General features: G+C 45.9%; 1 protein-coding gene across 1 annotated transcript in view; it reads right to left on the bottom strand.

Annotated features, from left to right (window-relative positions):
- The window catches only part of CDH2 (cadherin 2), a 326,405-nt gene that overhangs the window by 63,791 nt on the left and 247,565 nt on the right, over positions 1-15,049 (bottom strand). Inside the window, exons 5-7 of the mRNA XM_088469582.1 lie at positions 11,549-11,704; positions 7,740-7,884; positions 974-1,146 (exon numbers count right to left, since the gene is read on the bottom strand). Of these exons, the coding sequence (XP_088325708.1) occupies positions 974-1,146; positions 7,740-7,884; positions 11,549-11,704 (474 nt within the window). The remainder of the gene's footprint in view (positions 1-973; positions 1,147-7,739; positions 7,885-11,548; positions 11,705-15,049) is intronic.

Below are 15,049 nucleotides of genomic sequence, written 5' to 3'. Positions count from 1 at the left end.
ACTTAATACAGCTTTTTTGTCTACATCATCATTTTGTCCAGGTCTTCGTAGGTCGCATTTGTGCGAACACACCCATACCTCCTTCACCTGATCCACCCATTTATTTGTCAGGAGCCGCAACCGTTTGTAAAAGCAGGATGCAACGGTTCATATGGCCACAAATGTAAGTCGTGCTTTGTACGCATGAACAAAATTAAAAGACGTAATTTACATAGGAAAACACACCGGTCCAACTCAACATGGGGTTGGTACGGGTAGCCGGCGCTCGGGATCCCGGTGATCAGAATCCCGATGCTGGAATCCCCACACCCTTAAGCTAGCCTCCCCCCCTTAGTGCCTAAACCTAGCTGTCCCCCACCCTAGTGCCTAACCCTATCCCTCTCCCCTAGTGCCTAACCCTATCCCTCCCCCCCTTAGTGCCTAAACCTAGCCCTCCCCCACCCTAGTGCCTAACTCTATCCCTCTGCCCTAGTGCCTAACCCTACCCCTCCCCCTGACCCCACTACTTACTGTTGAGATGCCGGGGGTCAGGATGCCGGCACCATGATTCTGACTGGTGTCGGGATTCCGGCGCCGGGATCCCGCATGCCAGTATTTCAACTGCAACATGACTCCTATAAAGTTATGTTATGTAATATTTATTGCTAGATAATAAACACTGTTTTTTACAAGAGTCAGAAGAATCCAGACTGTTTTTTTGTTACTGTTATAGCTATATCTTGAATTTTGCATTGTCATTCCGTTATCTTGCTTAAAGGTTATCTCTGTGGTTAACTTAATAAGTAGTCCCTATTTTATGGTTATCTACTTATATCTAGGTTGTCTAAGCAGAAGCTTGCAGGAAGGTCCTAGCACCGCAAGTCTATACCAGTCTTTAAACAGCCTGCCAAATTGTATTGTGTGAGCCTGTGTGTGTGAGTATATATTATATCTAAATATCATATCAGTATATATCACTAAAGAGCACTTTTACCTCTCTATCAAGTCCTGCTGCCAAGGTGATAATATCACCGGTCTCATTGTTGATTGTAAACATGTTGGATGAGGGACTGTCTGGCGTCTGGGACAGAATTTTATATCTCAGCATACCGTTTGGTTGTTTGGAGTCATCACCATCAATAGCAGTGAGAGTCATTACATAAGATCCTGGAAAAAAAACAAACACAAAAAACTGAAATGTAAAAAAAAACAGTGTATTCAGCCTAGTGAAGGCAATCAGCACACTTTGCAAAACTATTTAATGCAGGCAAACATTTTACATTTAGTTCAAAGGTCATAACAAATGTGCATTAGCTCTGATTATTTTTCAATTCTGACCATAATGTGGGTCCCATTAAAAATGATTATGACAGTTTTCAGCAGCCTCAGGAAAAAGTAGCATTTCTTCAGTGAAGAGCACAGCGCTTGTCAGGGATGAAACCGGCATATATAAACAGACACATAGCAGGTAGGAAAAGGGTATGACTTAGAGGACAATCTATTAGGAAAAGGGTATGACTTAGAGGAATGGGTGTGGCTCACAATGGAGTTTGGAACAGTTCTGATTATGTACCAATGCCACAGGCGCCGGAGTGGGGTGGGCAAGGGGGCAGCTCGCCCCCCCAAACACTTGAGAGCTCCGCTAGTTTATATACTTGGTCACAGGGCGCAGTGAGGCTGTGATGGAATGGATTACCAAGGGTATTGTCTGGGCAGAGAGAAATAACCCCCTTCTGGCTGCTCCACCTCTTCCCCACAGCCCTTCTCTGTCTGCCTCTTCCCCCTGAATCTGGCTCCGACTAGTGTGTGGCTAGTTATTGTGGGCTGGCCCCTCCTCTGGCACCAGTACTGCACCCATCTCACCCCCAACTTAACATAATCCTCGGCTCTTCCCCTCAGCTACCCCGCCCTTTGTCCTCTCTCCCCACTTGGACCCAAATGTCCCCCCCAACGCGACCCCCACCCTGCTATAGAGATTACTGTGCTGTCAGCTAGGCACTGGGAGACTCGGAGCAGCCTACACTCTATTACAGTCTGCATTCAGACCCATACAGTACCTGTCTCAGTCTGCCCTCTGCTTCCAGCCCGCCCTCTGCCCTATACCCAGAGCCAGCATGTGGGCCGCTGCGGGGGAGCGGCCACACAAATGCACCACCCCACAGGGAAGTTGGTGCCGTCCGCGACTGAGGATGCGAGAGCTCAGGTAAGTCCTTTGCGCGGGGCTGGGGCAATAATTAATGTGTGTTTTATTAATTTTCTGGTGGACAATGTGTTATATTTTTTTTTGTAAGAGACAATGAGCCATATCCAATTAGCCCCGAACACTGTTCGGGCGCTAATTGATCCCCGCGATCTGCGAAAAACGGGGATTTTTCGCTGATAATCCCCAATTATCGCCAATATTTTTTTCTTCCCTATCCTATTAATTCGGGCAAATTAATAGGACAGTTCGCCCGTTAACACATAGGAGCCGCGATAAGCTCGCAGCCCTATGTGTTCTCGCCTTTTTCTGGGTGAAAAAACAGCACTTATCGTGGATTATTTTTCGGGACACATAAGGTCCCGTAAAAAAAAAACCCGATAAGTGCCGTCGTCATGCCGACTACGGGGCTAATTGGATAGCCTTGAGAAAGCCCTGGGCGAGCTAATTAGCCATGGTAATTTTCTGCGGCTAATTGGATATAGCCCAATATATATATAGTTTTTTTTCTGCAAGGTACAATATGTTTGCTTGTTTTTTATGTGGGGAACAATGTGTGTGTTTCTGAGGGGGCCAATATATGCGTGTTTTTTTTCCATGAGGGACAATGTGTATTTATTATTATTATTGTTATTATTATCTAATATATATAATTTCCTTATCCCTTTGTCCGGAAAGCTCTCTGAATTTGAATATCTCAAAGACTAATTAAGATATTCATTTGATTCTTTGGTGACGGATTTCAATCAGCAATAAATGAAAGAATTTGGAATAAAACTGGATAAAATTGGATGAAAAAAAAAATCACCAAAAACCAAAATAAATAATTTAGTATAACTAACCTCACAATGTGAAGAAAACTACCTGAACACAGAGTGGCACAGTGACCCAGGGGAAGCAGGATAGGGCTGACCGCCACCAGCTGCTGTTCTTCAGCACTACTGGTGGTCTCTTCTCAGCCTCGCAACTTACAGACATTCAGCATCGGGTTGGCTCCCCGAAAGCAACGCCTCTTTTATCTGCTTTCAACGAGAGCTGCCGTCAGCTGCTGATTGGCGGGAGGCTTGGAGACGGTGAGGCGGAGTGTGTGTGTACTGAGCGCATACGTGTTACACAGCCTTGTGCCTGGTGGGGGCATCACTGAGCTTCCTGATGTCATATGACACATTGCTCACCTCCCTGTCACCCGACCTTATTATTACTGTTGGGACTAGTTGTGTAAGAAACTGTCACGGTAGGGGGTGCTATTCCCTAACCTACTTTCTCCAACACGTGGAAGGCTTGCAAATCCCAGCCAATCAGTACTGAGTTGGCGTCTCGAAAGCAATGCCTCTTTTCTCTGCTTTCATATCTACAGGTCACATGATCATCACTCACCGGCTAAGCCGCGTGCATTTATGGTTTTTGCAGTTTTTTTATAGCAACATTTCGACAATTTGTAAGTGCAATGATATATTTGGCCATGAACTCTGAAGGAAAATGGCCCGTTTCCAGGGGGTATTATAAGCTGAGCCCATATAAATACAAATGATAATGCACTGTTACTCCGCCTCACCATCTCCCAGCCATCCGCCAATCAGCGGCTGCCGGCTCTCAAAAGAGGTGTTGCTTTTGAGGCGCCAACCCAGTGCTGATTGGCTGTGATTTGCGAGCTTGAAATTCACTTGTTGGAGAAAGTAGGTCAGGGAAGAGGGCTAAAATTGGCGAAATGTTCGCCAAGGGCATACTAGTTATTAATAATAATAGTAATATTTTTTTATTCATTATGGATATATAGATATACTGTATATTTATATATAAAATCCCTGATATAAGATACATATATCTGAAACGTCAGACTAAACCTGCTTGGGCTGCAGTGTTTTTCTTTCTATGTACAAGTCCTATGAGTGCCTCTGCTTGCAAATTACCTACAGTTTCCCTTGGAGGGCACCCGGGCAATTACTAGAGATATTTGGAGTGCAACGATTTCTATATATACTTTGATAAAAGAGTTGGGGGGCTCTGAAATATTAGTAAATATATTCAGCATTGCCTTTAAGTCCCACAGTGACGCCTCAGTCTGTTCTAGGACCAACCAGCTGCTGTATATGATTCATGTTGATTTTGACCTAAGAATGCTGGTTTGTGGTGGATAGATATAGATGTAAGGGTGCCAAAATGAAATTATATCTTGGCTCCCCAATCTAAAAACGTTCTGGTGCCTTTGGCCAATGCGAATAATAAACTCCAACATAGAGATGTGTTTTCAGAGAGCATGTAAATATATGATGGCTGGGGTGAGTGTGGGCACTACATATCTCTGAAAACTTTAAATCTGCTCCACCTGCAATATTGTTTACCAAGGTGCAAAGTTTTTTTGCTTTGCTCCCAACTCAGAATCAGCCACTGTGACAGAACTAGTAGAGGGACTGGGGGCTTCATTCAGAGGCGGCCGTACGGTCTACAACCGCACGGCCGCCTCGATGTTTGTCCAGTGCACACGCGCACGAGGGAGCCGGCTCCTTCGTGCGCATGCGTGAGACCCGCTACGACCGACAGCACCGGTCGTAGCGGGTCTCTTTCCAAAAGGGGCGAGCTGTTGATGTTCATTGCCAGCTCGCCCCGTTTGGAAGGCGGGCCGGGGGGTGGCAGCCCAAACGGAGGCATTCCCATGGGAACGCCTACCGTTTGGGGGAGGCCCCACTGACATCACTAGTGATGTCAGTGGAGAGCTTCCGGCTCTGACAGAGCCAGAAGCTCTCCGGGGCTTACGACAAGTGAGACCCTACCCTAGGGTCTCGTCTTAAGCCCGATGGTCGCGATGGTCTATGACCATCGCGACCATCACCCTAGCGGTCATTAGAGCTGTGGGTGTAAACCCACAGCCTAACGACCGAAACAGAGGTGGACGGTCAGGATGCAAGCGGCCGCCCAGTTTCTGAGCGACCGCTTGCATCCTCCAACCGCCTCTGATTGAGGGCCAGGATGTGACGAGTAATGAAAGGGCGGAATTAGGTGTGACATTTAATGACAGTATGTGATAATTATGTTAAAGTGGTGCTGTCTAGCAGTCTGGGATACGTTTTAGGCCTTTTCAGCTGTTTTCAGCTACCTACCATGTTTTGTGAGTGAAAATAGCAGTCAAGTTGTTGACTTATAACATATAGAATGTTGTTGAAAACTTATACTGACTAAATATCCCAGTATTATAAATCACCTTAAATGAGAACTATACTGGGAAAAGTTAAATCTAAAATGAAAACAAACAGGATGCAGATTCTACTGAACGTCTAAAAAAAAAAAAAAACTTAGCTGATATTACTGGGACTGTCCAGGTGAGTAATTCGTCGTCCTTGAGAAATACAGCAGGGTATGCATGAAAAGTCATGCAAGAATAGCTTGTGCATAATGAGACCTACTCTGCAGCTCAATAATTCTCCATATAATCACTGCTCTACGCTCCATAAAGGCCTGAGGAAAGTCAAACCTCAGGAAGCAGAGACATGTCATTTTATTAACTGTATTCTTTTTCAAAGTTGATCTGAGTTACTTTATTATTTATCAACTTATATCCTTAGAAGGGTGTTGATTGGGCTTCGAAGCATGAACATGTCATACCCATGGTGGACTAGGACAGCAGTATTTGTGGTCTAGCCTTTATAATTTGTATCTCTCATGGAATAAAGCAGGGGGGGTCCAAGGAAAGCAACTGACCATGGGCAAAGCTGCCAAGAGATCTCTCGAGCCCCAGTATTAGGGGCGTAGTCAATTATGTTTGGGCATTGAAACACCAGTTGTGAATACTGGGGCACTCATTACCTGCTAAAAGATATGTGCGCCTTGGCGATTGGCTGAGCCTCACCAGCCTGGGTTTTCTGACAAACCTTGGTACATTGGACCCTCTACCCCACTCCCGACACCCCTGGCTACAGTTCTTTATTAATGATACTATACAAATATTTACTTTTTTATTACTCAATGGTTGTTACAGTATTCCATCCCATTAGCCTTAGCTTTCAGGCGAATATACAGATGTCCTCATACATCTAGTCTCAATACGCCACGTGAGTGAGCCACCAGATCACATGCGACACTGCTGGCACCAAGTGTCTTTTTCGCCTGAAAATGCTTCTTAATCGCAATTTGAATTTGACACACAAAGAGACTGTGCTGATTAATTAATGTAACACTTGTATATCTGTGTGTGACTTAGGGTCTATTCATCAGTACATAATTATCACTAGTGATAATTATGTTTTAAACTCGCTGCGAGTTTAAAAGATGTTTTGGAGGCATTCATCATGCCTCATTCGTCATGCCTCCCTATATAAAGTATCACTTCCGAAAAGCTGCTCTTTTTGTGGCGTCAGCTTTCGGAAAAGTGATTCGTTTTTCCACAAGGATTTCCTCACTGCTGCATGCCTCCCTTCACCTCCCCAACCGCCCGGCCCCCCTTCCACCTGCTGGCACCAGTGTCTGTTCCGGTCCCCCTTCACTCCTGCGGCCACTGGTGTCCTCCCACCCAGCGGTGTGTGTCCCAGCCCCCCACCGCTGCTGCTAGGCTGTTTAACACCAACTTCCCTCGCCCGCTGATGCCTGTGTCCGTCCCTCTCTGCCCCCCTTCCCACCATGGCCGCTGGTGTCCGTTGCCCCCTCCACCTCCCGGCGCAACCTGTGTCCATTCCCCATTCCCATCGCAACCGCTGCAGGTGGTGCCTCACTCCCCCCTTGTAGCCGCCGCCGCGCAAGCTTCCCCCGGCGCCACTGCAGCACAAGCTCTAGCCGGCACCCATGCAGAAGAGCACAGGACTCGAGAGCCAGTAACAGCTGCTTTTGTGAAATATAGGTGATGATGAATAGGCCTTTAAATCTGTATACGAAGCACAACGGAACTTGGCCTGGAGAAAAGTAACGGCTGCTGCATCGTATCATTTTGTATACAGATTCAGACTCAATTGTAGAGAGATATACAAGTGTCGCATATCACATTAATCAGCACAGTCTGCTGGTGCGTCCCAGTCACATCACATAGGGACTAAGAGGCATTTTTGGGTTAAAATTATGCCCGGCGCTAGCAGAGTTGCACAGTTCTGGCACCTGGAGAGGCTGTTTGCCGCGACTGCAGCAAATGTATATGAGGACACATCTGTAGTAATATGCAAAAAAAAAATAATATATATATAAATCATGTTTATGCAATAAAGACAAATTGAATTAATACTAATACTATTAGGATAATCAATTAATCAGTTGTGGATCCAAATGTTCATTGATTCATTTGTATATCTTCTTTTACTGTTTTGATTTGGCATCTTACAAAAAGATAAATAGCAGATACAATGCACTAAAACATTTGGTCACATCCAATCATCTTAGCAATTGTGACACAATAATAGTATGTGTCATAAGAGATATGAGTTTGGTCATGGATACAAATATCTTTGACGTGTGTTCTGACGTGTGTTCAGTGGACCTAATACACGTGAGAATTAAAGTTTAAATTGCATCAAAATAAATAGAAACAAAAATATAAGAAGCAAAATATTTCATTTGTCAAAAAATAAAAGTCATCCTTTACCTGGCTTTGATCCTTCAGAAATGCTCCCATTCCAGATTTGGTGCAGGAATTCTGGTCTGTTGTCATTCATATCTATTACATTGATCACTATGTCTATGGGATTTTCCACCTGGTTTCCATTTACATCCACTGCGTGTGCCCTCAACTGCAAAAACAATTTTATATGGCAGTTCTCAGAAGAAATATGAAACAGAAAATTACACTGTGTCTGTGGCTTAGTCCCAGTGAAGCACTTGTCCCAGATGAGTTATTTAGAAATATCAGTGAATCTGCTGTCAATTCAGCCATAGTAACTGCAGAACTGGATAATAGATGCTCTGAGCAAAACTCCCCTTTCATGCTGCATTCTTTTCCACTGTCTTTTGTGTTGAATGTGCTAGTTACATTAGCGGATTTTATGCTAAAGTAAACAGTTATGGTTAACAATTAACAACTATGGGGGAATTATATTAGCCAGGATAAAGCGATAACTTGATGCGCTTTAGGATATCGCACACATCATACAATAATTTCGCTTATGGCGTCTATGCGTGCTCCCGTTCTTCACACAATCCAATTGCAAAAGTCACTATGCAGCATTCGCGCAATAATTCTTGCTAGTTTTACCCACGATAAGTATAGGTGAAATTGGAGCAAAAGGCAAAGCAAAAGGCAAAGTAATATAGGATAACCGTATAGAAGTGTAGTGGCCATAATAAAAGGTTCTGGGGTTTGTAAATTGCATCAAAAGGCTGTTCTATCCATGTTTCTAATTCAGTAAAATAATGATAGAAAGCAAGTATTTTTTTAGCAAAATAAATGTTCTACTTAAAATAGGGGTGCATAAAAATAATATTAGTATTTATTTGTGTCATTTAAAGACACTTTTAAAAACACTTCTAACACCCACCTGAAATCTTAAAAACACCTTTCTCATTTATATAGCACCCCCCCATATACCTGTCCCACATCAATTAACCTATTTTCCGGCACTTTGCACTTTTTCATCACAAAAATATAACATTATTAGCCAAATAAATCTAATTAAAAAATATTTGACCTAATTAGTCATTAAGGAGGGTGTACCAGTGGTTCTGAACCAAGTCTCGAAATTTTTACCTTAAAATAGGGATTTTCCCCAACTTTTCACCTGCTCAGGAGGTGGTGAAAACTTATTTGTGACTAATGCTATGGAGAATACACTCCCGTGAAAACCGCGGCTAATAGTATTGCGTGATAAGTATTTAGTTGGACTATAAGCGAAAAGTTAATTTAATTTTTCCCCATGACTGTTTCAAGATCCTACGGTCAGTGGTTCGTATGTCGTATCTCCACCTACTAATGTCTCTCTTTGTTCCAAATGTGCCACAAGACCAACAGCAGCACAGATAGACCAGTCCCCAGTACCTTAAAAAAGCCACTAACAGCTTCAAATGTTACTCTGCGACATTACTGTGTGTAGCAAATGTTTACAACACATTTTAGATTGTAAATTAATTTGGGCAGGGTCACAGGGGCCCCGCACTTTTAAAAGCTGGGGTCCTTCTACACAGTTTCTGGGTCTCATCATACATTATGGGAGGAGAGGGTAGGCAGTGCCATGGGTAGGGAAAGATAAGTGAAGACAACAGTTGTGACAGTGCTGGGGGGCAAGGAGGGTGCTAGGGGCATACAGTACTGGAGGTAGGGAGGGGGCAAAGGTAATTAGCAGCTGGGGCAGTACTGGGGGGCAAAAAGGGAGTTAAGGCAGGCAATACTGGGGGTAGGGAGGCGGTGTCAGGATAGTAGCTGGGGCAGCACTGGGAGGTAGGGAAGGGATTAATAGGTAGCAGTTGGGGCTGTTACCTCTTTCCACCGGGTGACCCACTGCATGCAGAGAGCTGGGATGGACCGCAGGTAGCGCTGCTGCAGCCAACCAAGGGGGATCTGCCAGCGCCGATGTCAGGAAAGACTAATTAAGTATGCTGGTAGGCAGGGAGGGAAGAAGGTGCTCCGAGGTGGTCGCTGGTCAGTGATGGATGACACGTTACCTGCAGCGATTGGCTGAGAGAGCGGGCCTGCAGGACACACTGTGTGTGTGTGCTATTTCCGCAGCAACCAATCACTGCTGGCAGCGTCTCCCAAACCAATTGCTGCCGGCACTGATTGGCTGGGGAGACATTGCCGGCGGTTATTGGCTGCTGTGGACACAGAACACACAGCACGTCCTCAAGGACCCACTCTGTTTTAAAAAAACGGGTCCCCAACTGCCTGTATCGCGTATATACGCGCTATAGCGCGTATTTTGCGATCACTGGGATAATGTTATTATATATAATTTGTTTGTTTGATGATGCCCATACTGTACAGTGCTGTGTAATATGACAGCGCTTTATCATAAAATAAGATAATAGTAATCATGAAAAGCAGGAAGAAACAATAACTTCTATCAGACATGCATTTACCTCACATTCTTCTACGTCAGTGGTTCTCAAACTTGGTCCCCAAACAGTTCACATTTTCCAGGTCACCTAGCAGGTGCACAGGTGTTTCGGGTTGGGTATGGATTGCCAGTGGTCGGGATGCCGCTGATCAGAATACAGACAGTGGCATCCCGACAGTCAGAATCCGACACGCATAGGTAAGTATGCTGACCCTAACCCTCCCTCCCCGGTGCCTATACCTAACCTCCCCCCTAGTGCCTAAGCCTAACGCACCCTAAACCTAACACTCCCTCTCTGTTGCCTAAACCTAACCTCGCCCCCTAGTGCCTAAACTTAATCTCCCCCTCCACGCACCCTAAAACTAACCCTCCCTCCCCGATGCTTAACCCTAACCCTCCCCCTAGTACCTAACCCCGCACCCTTACTGCTTATACTTACCTGGTGCCGTGATCCCGCTGTCGGGATTTAGACCGTCGGCATTCCGCACGCCTGGATGCCAACTACAATCCCATTATTCTCTGGCACATTTTAAAAGATCCACAGGTGGAGCTAATTATTTCACTTGTGATTCTGTGAGGAGACCTGGAAAACATGAACTGTTTGGGGTCCTGAGGACCGAGTTTGAGAACCTATGTCCTATGTCTTTTCAAAATGAAACATTCCTATTATCGGTATAAGTTCAGGATGTCAACAGTGTCAGAATGTAACCATTGTTAGAATGTTGATCGCCGATTTTAGAGTTAGGCTGCAGTTAGGGTTAGGGTGCATTTAGGGCTAGGATTACTTAAGAAGTCAATGGAAAAACACATTGTCAACATGCCGGCTGTCGACATTCTGACAATGTTGACATTATGTCAGTGTCAACACTATGAATGTCAATATTTGAAATGTAGACATGCTGTCCATGTCAATATGCTGTCCATGTTGACATTCTGGTGTCGACTTTTTATACCACCCCCTTATTGTTAATATGGAATGTACGTATGTAATATGTGTGTTCTGTTACTTAAGACCTTATGGACTGTTTGTACAGAGACCTGACATAACAGTCAACATAAAAAACCCACCACAGAGAAGTTTGGCCTCTACAGAAAAAGGGTACAAAAGTTGGTTGTAGGAAAAGGCTACCATGGGGCAAAACAATTTAAATCCATACCTGAACACATTATAAAGGTACATCACAATTATGCAACAATACAAGGAGGTAGATTCAATTAGCTGCAAGCTTCTGTCGGAACCTTGTATGCTAGTGCTCCTCGGCTCATTGTTTTTGCTCGTGCCCCTCAGCAGTGCAAGTAAAAATAAGGTATGTCTTCCTCTCATAATAACCCATTATATACGCAGCCAATGGACCTGCCCGGCTAATTGAATCTACACCTAACACTGATTGCTAGTTTGATTTCTTACATGAAAAACCGCAATCTGTTCCCGATCCAAAGGTCTTGTTACAGAAAGCTGTCCGGAGATAGGACTGATAATAAACACACCAATTGGAGGTTGGTCAGCTCCTGGACCTGTCATGCTGTATCGTAGAGAAAGGCTTTTATCACGATCAGACCTGATCTGTAGATGTAAAGAGAACAAATTTAAACTGAAGCTGAAAATAATATTGCAAGAGACCTGAAAGCAATACATGTGAGCAACACAGATTCTAGAAACGTTTGCCTTTGGGTTTCTTTATGGTCTTTAAAGACCAGAAGGACAGCATGAAGATTTTACACAGCAAAAGGATCAGAGTAATAATCCACATGCTTACACACTACTTACCTCGCATAATCTCCCAATCACAGTTTAACATCTGGATGGGGCTGTTTGATAAAACCACTGTGGTAATTGCACGTCACAATTCAGGGACAATAAAAACTTATAAAATGGGGTAATGAAATGAGGCTACAGGGTAAAAGCTCCAACAGGAATCCTCTGACCTAAAACCCCTGCATATATTTTTGTCCTCATCATACACCATACGATAGGTTCACCAAACATGACAAGCCACCCGTCTTTGTGTTACAATTCTAAAGACTTATTTACAATAATAACATATAATATAAAAACACCACTAAAGGATTTTATTAACTAAATGAAAAATTTAAAATGAAATAAATAAAATGAAACTGTCATCTTTAAGAATCTATACTAATATAACAAGAATGTTTTGTCTGTCTATTTGTTCTAAGATGGTGCAAAAACTACTGAATTTATTTTTATTTTGTAGTGGAAACTCCTAGAAATAACCTGCACTGTGTTTCATCTCGATCCGTGAAGTTAGAGCTGAGCAATAACAAAAAACAAGAGATATGGTAAGAACTTACCTTTGTTATCTCTGTTTCTACGAAGTCCATAGGGTCCACAGGGTTGACCTTGGGGTTATAGCTGGAACAGGATCCATGGGCACCACACAGTTAAGCTTTTAGCTCCCAGGATGCACTTGGGTCCTCCTCTATACCCCGCCCCCGAGCCACAGGCACCTCAGTTGGTAAGCAGCCTAGGCCGGAGGAGAATATGGAACAGAGAGAAGGAAGACTGGAACACACAAGAAACCATACTCACAGCAATAGGAGACGGAAAACCGGTGACCAGCCACACAGCCCATTTGAAGCCAGGTGCGTCAGGGCGGGCACCCTGTGGACCCTATGGACTTCGTAGAAACAGAGATAACAAAGGTAAGTTCTTACCATATCTCTTGTTTTCTACTTCAGGGTCCATAGGGGGTCCACAGGGTTGACCTTGGGGATGTCCCAAAGCAGTACAACTAAGGGCGGGGACGCTCCTGTGCTGAAAGGAGTACCCGGCGCCCAAAGGATGCATCCTGAGAGGCAAAGGTGTCAAACGCATAGAACCTCAAAAACGTTTGAATTGAAGACCAAGTGGCCGCCCTACACAGCTGAACAGCAGAAGCGCCACGTCTAGCAGCCCAAGAGGGACCCACAGAACGAGTGGAATGAGCCTTAACAGAGGCTGGCACAGGTAAGCCCTCCTGTGCATAAGCCTCACAAATAACGGAACGAAGCCAACGGGCTAACGTTTGTTTGTTGGCAGGCCAACCCCTCTTGTGAAAACCAAAGAGGATAAACAAGGAATCAGACTTCCTAACCGAAGCCGTCCGGTCTACATAAATTCTAAGCGCCCGGACCACATCTAAGGAAGTCTCACCAGCTGAAAGATCAGGGGACTGAAAAGCTGGCACAACAAGTTCCTGATTAATTCGGAACTTCGAGACCACTTTGGGCAAAAACTCAGGACGAGTGCGGAGCACCGCTCTGTCCTGGTGAAAAATCAGGAAAGGAGGGCGACAGGAAAGCGCCCCCAATTCAGACACCCTCCTGGCCGAAGCAATTGCCAGGAGAAAAACCGTCTTAAATGTCAGCCACTTGAGCTCCACCGCCTCAAGAGGCTCAAACGGAGGACCCTGCAGGACCCGTAGCACCACCGCCAAGTCCCAAGGAGCCACAGGAGGCACAAAGGGAGGCTGGATCCTGAGAACACCTTGGAAAAAGGTGTGAACGTCTGGTAGTATTGCAATCCGCCGTTGAAACCACACGGACAAGGCGGACACATGAACCTTCAGAGATGCAAGGCGTAAGCCGAGATCCAATCCTGACTGAAGAAATTCCAAGATCCTAGAAACTCGGAACACCTGAGGATCATAAAGTCTGGACTCACACCACTGAAAGTAAGTGTGCCACACTCTGTGATAAATCCGTGCTGAAGCAGGCTTGCGTGCCCTGAGCATCGTACCAATAACCGAACTGGAGAAGCCCCGAGACCTCAAGACGGCTGTCTCAAGAGCCACGCCGTCAAAGACAGCCGACCCAGATCCGGGTAAAGGCAGGGCCCCTGAGACAACAGGTCCCGACGTTGAGGAAGAAGGTACGGAGCGTCGATGGAGAGGCTCCTCAGATCGGAGTACCAAGGACGTCTGGGCCACGCCGGAGCTACCAGCACGAGCCTGCCGCCGTCCTGCTTGAATTTCCGCAGAACCCGAGGAAGCAGGGATATCGGAGGAAACAGATACGCCAGGTGAAACGTCCATGTCACCGACAGCGCGTCCACCAGACTTGCACCTGCGTCTCTTGTCCTTGACCCGTAAACGGGCAACTTGTGATTGTGACGGGAGGCCATCAAGTCCAGCTCCGGCAGTCCCCACCTGTCCACGAGAAGCTGAAACACCTCTGGGTGAAGCGACCATTCCCCGGGATGCACGTCGTGACGGCTGATGAAGTCCGCCTCCCAATTGAGGACTCCGGGGATGAAGACCGCCGAGATCGCTGGAATGTGACCCTCCGCCCAAGACAGGATACGAGACACCTCCGACATCGCTGCCTGACTGCGAGTTCCGCCTTGGTGATTGATATACGCCACCGTGGTGGCGTTGTCGGACTGCACCTGTACCGCCCTTCCGTGAAGAGCGGGGCCGGACGACTGCAGGGCCTTGTATACTGCCCGCAGTTCCAGGATGTTGATGGGGAGAAGTGCTTCTTCCGCTGACCAACGACCCTGAAGCGACAAAGAGCCGGTCACTGCCCCCCAACCCCGGAGACTGGCATCCGTCGTGAGCAGGACCCAGTTCGGGATCCAAAATGGGCGCCCCTCGACCAGATGAGCTGTCTGAAGCCACCAAGCCAAAGATAGCCGAACGTCCGGAGACAACACCAGCACCTGAGAGCGGATCCGGTGAGGTAACCCGTTCCATTCTGATAGAATCAGCCCCTGCAGGGGCCGGGAATGGAACTGGGCAAATTCCACCATGTCGAATGTCGACACCATGGACCCCAGAACTCTCATAGCCGAATGGACCGACAGGCGGCAACGGCTCAGGCAACTGCGTATCCGCAGCTGTAGTGAGGCGACCTTCTCCGGAGTCAGGAAGATCCTTTGCTGACGCGAATCCAGCAGGGCTCCCAAATG

Source organism: Taudactylus pleione, unplaced genomic scaffold (genome assembly GCF_031769625.1).
Source record: "Taudactylus pleione unplaced genomic scaffold, aTauple2 ptg000093l, whole genome shotgun sequence".
In the NCBI taxonomy this organism is placed as follows: Eukaryota; Metazoa; Chordata; class Amphibia; order Anura; family Myobatrachidae; genus Taudactylus; species Taudactylus pleione.
Note: the sequence above shows the minus strand (reverse complement) of the source record. Positions and strands in the feature narration are given on the sequence as shown.